The 5,678-nt window shown below is 37.1% G+C and overlaps 1 protein-coding gene across 2 annotated transcripts; it reads left to right on the top strand.

Annotated features, from left to right (window-relative positions):
* Positions 1–996: 996 nt before the first annotated feature.
* Positions 997–5,334, top strand: LOC145113265 (putative 1-deoxy-D-xylulose-5-phosphate synthase, chloroplastic). Of its 2 annotated transcripts, XM_079049376.1 has the most exons (10): positions 997–1,396; positions 1,485–1,613; positions 1,840–2,004; positions 2,467–2,617; positions 2,750–3,021; positions 3,129–3,402; positions 3,783–4,090; positions 4,215–4,496; positions 4,588–4,872; positions 5,003–5,334. In XM_079049376.1, the coding sequence occupies exons 1-10, from the start codon at positions 1,262–1,264 to the stop codon at positions 5,150–5,152; spliced, it is 2,151 nt and encodes a 716-aa protein (XP_078905502.1). In that variant the 5' UTR covers positions 997–1,261; the 3' UTR covers positions 5,153–5,334. The 2 variants fall into 2 exon arrangements, with proteins under 2 accessions (XP_078905502.1, XP_078905503.1); XM_079049377.1 differs by lacking the exons at positions 997–1,396; positions 1,485–1,613 and having other exon boundaries at positions 1,895–2,017.
* Positions 5,335–5,678: the final 344 nt, after the last annotated feature.

Here is a 5,678-nt window from a genome sequence, read left to right on the forward strand (position 1 = left end):
TACATGCTGTTAGTTGTATATATGTTATACCCAATGGTTGAGGGCCTGGGGTATTCCATCCCGATAGATGATTGGACCCATTGTATGCTGTTTGTTATTGTATGTGTATCGTTGTGTGTATGGGTATTTTGGGGGTAACTCACTAAGCCTTCGAGCTTACAGTTTCAGTTTATTGTTTCAGGTTCAGCGGATGACCGCGGGAAGGCGAATGCGTGACCGTACACATCCTCGTGTTTTGGACTTATGGTTTCTGGGATACTCTGATATTAAATTATTTTGAAAACATCTTGTAATAACTAATGGCCTTTGGATGTTTGAAAAAGTTTTAAATTGCCTTGATTTTTATGAGTGTTACACATAGCTAACATTTGTTATAAAAAAATCACAACGAAAAAAAATATCCAACTCAAACAGACTTCGTATGAAAGTGTTACAAAACTCAAACAAACATTTTTTGGAGTGAACAATTACCAAAATGACATCTTTTTGGCCAAAAAAATGCAAGCTATCAAGATTTTCGCAGATGATAACCTACAAAATTTAGAGTTATTTGAGAACTTTTTTTTTGTTGATTTTTTTGCTATTTTTTAGAAAAACCTTGAAGAGATTAGTTATCATCTTCATTTTCTCTTGTACTCTGACTTGAAATTTATGGTTACAAATAATATAGTTAGATTAAATGCTTTATTTTATATTTTCAAATTTATTTATCTTATAAACTAAAACGTCTAATATTTTTAGGATAACGGTAGACAAGTAAACACGTCCAACTATTTACATTAATTCAAAAATCATTTATATAAGATAATATTTTTTAAAATCAATAGAGTGTTCAACTATATACGTTTTGTTTTTTACTATAATTTATTATAAGAATAAAAGTGCATAAAATAGTTATTATAAATAAGTGAGTGACGAACCATTATCATCAAATGGTTGCTATCCATACAATGTGATTTCTGATGACGTGGACCAATAACAAATAGCTTAAGATTTCATTTCTCCCACACTTGTCCATTATTACAAAGCATCGGCCAAAGTTCCATTTCATCACCCACACACCGGATTTAACAGTGCCGCCACTACAACCACCACCACTACCGCCGCTGAATCCACCACGAAACACTCTCAAACACCTCTACTCTCTCCCCGATTACTATCTTTGTCTCCATTACGATCATACATTTCTGGTTTTTTTTTTTCCCTTTTCCGGCTCGATTCTGCTTAATCGTCTTTACAAAACCAAGCTTTTTTTTTTGTCATGGCGCTTTGTGCGTTTGCATTCCCTGGACAGTTGAGTCACCGGTCGCTTACTTCACATACGCCTGTGCTTCAACATTGCTTCTTTGGAACGGATCTACAACAGCCTCCATCTTCACACAAGACCTTCAATCAGGTTTGATATGTTCAGCTTTCATGATTTACTTTGAGTTTGTGATTCGTTAGAAGAAGGGTTTTATTGGATTTTGATTGTTTTCGAGCAGGCAAGTAAAAAAGTAGGTGGGGTTCGAGCGACACTGTCGGAGAGAGCTGAGTATTACTCGCAGAGGCCTCCGACTCCACTTTTGGACACTATCAACTACCCAATTCACATGAAAAATCTGTCAATTAAAGTAAATTTCATCTCACCCACCTTCTAATTTTGCAATAATGTTACTAAATTTACTTAAAACGAAGTGTTAACGTTAACTAATCAAGCCAATTTTGGATTTGAGTAAAAGACTGGTTTGAGTAGGAATTGAATTGAGTATGCTAACGATTATGATTTTGATTTTGAATTTGAATCTTGAATTGCAAATGGGATTTCAAAACCGTTTATCTTCACACTGTTTGATGCAGGAACTGAAGCAATTAGCTGATGAGCTTCGATCTGATGTGATCTTCAATGTTTCAAAGACCGGTGGCCACTTGGGTTCGAGCCTTGGTGTGGTGGAGCTCACGGTGGCTCTTCATTATGTTTTCAACACCCCTCAAGATAAGATCCTTTGGGATGTCGGTCATCAGGTGACCTATTATGGTATTATACTTTTAGAATATTGTCCCCACATGTTTGTCCTAGCCAGTAAAAATGTCATTTACCATAGGACACTATGATTTACTTTCCTCATGTTGGTTGTGGCACCCATTGGTGATTTACGTTTTCTCTTATTGGTTGTGGGACCCATTGTTGGTCCTGTTATTTCCTTTTTTCATGTTGGTTGTGGGATCCTTGTTATTTACTTTTCTCATGTTGGTTGTGGGACCCTCGTACTATGATTTACTTTTTTCATGTTGGTTGTGGGACCTATTCATCATGATTTACTTTTTTCCATGATGGTTGTGGGACCCATTGGTGGTACTTGTATTTACTTTTCTCATGTTGGTTGTGGGACCTTGATACTGCGATTTACTTTTTTCATGTTGGTTGTGGGACCCTGATACTGTGAATGATGTTGGATTTGAATTGAATTATAATGTGTTTTACAGTCTTACCCACATAAAATCTTGACCGGAAGAAGGGACCGAATGCACACGATGAGACAGACAAACGGGCTGGCAGGGTTCACCAAACGTGCTGAAAGCGAACATGATTGCTTTGGCACAGGGCACAGCTCTACCACCATTTCAGCAGGGTTAGGTAATTAACTAATTTCTTCTATTTAATCATTAAACTTAACATGTTGTTGGGTTTTTATTACTTTTTAGGGACAAACATTATCCTTACTTTTAAATTTTAATGCCTAATTCATGTTCATTTTGAAATGAGCAGGAATGGCTGTGGGAAGGGATCTAAAAGGAGGAACAAATGATGTGGTTGCTATTATTGGTGATGGTGCCATGACAGCTGGACAAGCTTATGAAGCCATGAACAATGCTGGCTATTTGGATTCAGACATGATTGTGATTCTTAATGACAATAAACAAGTCTCATTACCCACTGCAAATCTTGATGGGCCTATACCTCCTGTTGGAGCTTTAAGCAGTGCCCTTAGTAGATTACAATCTAATCGCCCTCTTAGAGAATTACGTGAAGTTGCCAAGGTTTGTTATCACTTCATAATAATAAATTCTGTTTTAATATCTCTAAAGAGTCTGTTTCTTTTTTACTTAATGGGCTTAATGGGTTAAACACTTAATTTGGAATGCAGGAAGTTACAAAACAAATTGGTGGGCCGATGCATGAACTTGCTGCTAAAGTTGATGAATATGCTCGTGGAATGATTAGTGGTTCGGGTTCATCATTATTTGAAGAACTTGGTCTATATTACATTGGGCCTGTTGATGGACATAGCATTGATGATCTTGTTGCCATTCTTAAAGAGGTTAAGAGTACTAAGACAACGGGTCCCGTTCTTATTCATGTAATCACTGAGAAAGGACGAGGATACCCTTATGCTGAAAAAGCAGCCGACAAGTACCATGGTACTTCTACTTCCTTTGATTTCATTAAAATAAAAAAATAACAACATACTTTCGTTTATCCTACTTTCATTTCTTCCTATTACAATATTACATTTTTAAAAATCTATCCATGCATAGCAAAATCATCAGAATACAAAGAAATTTTGAATGTTATAATTGGGTAGCATTGGCAAAGCATAATGCCCTAAAAAGAAAAAAAATTGAAACTACAATGCAATAATTGGGTAGACTTTTTTAAGTACAATGACTTAAGAAGAAATATAAAAGTACAATGATGTAACAGAAAAAATGAAAGGAAACCTCAATTGTTTGACATTCTATATTGAGTCCATTTAAGTAAAAGAGAACAGTATTTTACTCGAATATTGTATTTGTTTCAGGTGTGGGGAAGTTTGACCCTGCAACGGGGAAACAATTTAAATCGAGTGCTCCGACTCAATCATACACGACTTATTTTGCGGAGGCGTTGATTGCGGAAGCGGAGGCGGATAAAAAAATCATCGGAATCCATGCGGCGATGGGCGGCGGAACCGGAATGAATCTATTCCTGAGGCGATTCCCAAATCGGTGTTTTGATGTCGGAATTGCAGAACAACATGCGGTTACTTTCGCTGCTGGATTGGCGTGTGAAGGGCTTAAACCATTCTGTGCAATTTACTCTTCCTTCTTACAGCGAGGTTATGATCAGGCATGTCATTCCTTCTTCCCCTTTTTTACCCTACAAACTTTCTTCGACTATTTTGGTCTTTTTTTACCCTAAAACCCAATTAATCATTTTGTTTTTTATGGCATTGGTTGCTGTGTTAAAACAGGTGGTGCACGATGTGGATTTGCAGAAGCTACCCGTGAGATTTGCAATGGATAGAGCGGGTCTTGTTGGCGCAGATGGCCCCACACATTCGGGATCGTTTGATGTCACTTACATGGCATGCCTCCCTAACATGGTGGTGATGGCACCTTCCGATGAGGCTGAGCTTTTTCACATGGTGGCAACCGCCGCCGCCATTGATGACAGACCCAGCTGTTTCCGGTACCCACGAGGGAATGGAATCGGCGTGCCCTTGCCACCTGGAAACAAAGGCATTCCTCTCGAGGTACTTTCTTCTTCTTTTTATAACTTTAAGCAAAATTACATTTTTGTCCCCCAGGGTCGATGATGTATTTATTTTTTTGTGTGGAAAATAGATTGGAAAAGGGCGAATAATGTTGGAAGGGCAACGCGTAGCACTTCTAGGCTATGGAACAGCTGTTCAGAGCTGTATGGCTGCAGCCGAATTAGTAAAAGATCGTGGCTTAAATATAACCGTTGCAGATGCGCGTTTCTGTAAGCCATTAGACCATGCTCTTATCCGAGCCCTCGCAAAGTCACATGAGGTCTTGATAACAGTTGAAGAAGGGTCTATTGGAGGTTTCGGGTCTCATGTTGCACATTTTATGGCATTAGATGGCCTTCTTGATGGAAACTTAAAGGTACACATACATACATGCCACTTTTTTCTTCCATAAATAAATATGTCATATTAAATCTATTAAGTAAAAAAAACAACACATTGTTTCTTTTTATTGACAAAACATGGAACTAAAGCTTTGAATTTTGCAGTGGAGACCGTTGGTGCTTCCAGACCGTTACATAGACCATGGTGCACCCGCGGACCAATTAGCCGAAGCTGGGCTAACCCCATCACATATAGCCGCAACCGTATTCAATGTGCTTGGGAAAACACGAGAGGCTCTTGAGGTTATGTCATAGAGTGTTTTCTTTTGATGTTGTAAATGTAGAAATACAGATGCACGTATTATTTATTTATCTGGATAGATATACAATAGTTGAACAACTTCTAACAGACTGAAAATATAGAGTGAAAAGTTGAAAAAGTCCTTGTAAAGGTTCGATAGTCTAATGTTAGAGGTGTTTTTCTTTTGGGTGCAAAACTTTACAAATTGGTCTATGATTTTATAATGCATAGTGGTTAGTGAGTTAAATATTTTTTAATAAGATAGTCAATTATATAACTAGTGTTATACCTTCTGGTGTCCGGTATTTGAACACATGCTGAAATGACAAACTAACATAATTTCTTGTCTATTTTTAGTGACTGGATAAAAAAGAGGCAAGTTAGTTTCTTTATTTTTGTGCTTAGCAGCAAAACATACTTTTCTTTATCTATCTTTTCTATACAAATATGACGAAATATTAGTAAAGTACTGAATACTTTTGAGCTCAATTCAAGTTAATAATGTATGAAAAAAAATTATATTGAATTGCAATAAAAATA

This window comes from Lactuca virosa, chromosome 5 (genome assembly GCF_052849685.1).
Source record: "Lactuca virosa cultivar CGN04683 chromosome 5, Lactuca_virosa_CGN04683_v6, whole genome shotgun sequence".
Classification (NCBI taxonomy): domain Eukaryota; kingdom Viridiplantae; phylum Streptophyta; class Magnoliopsida; order Asterales; family Asteraceae; genus Lactuca; species Lactuca virosa.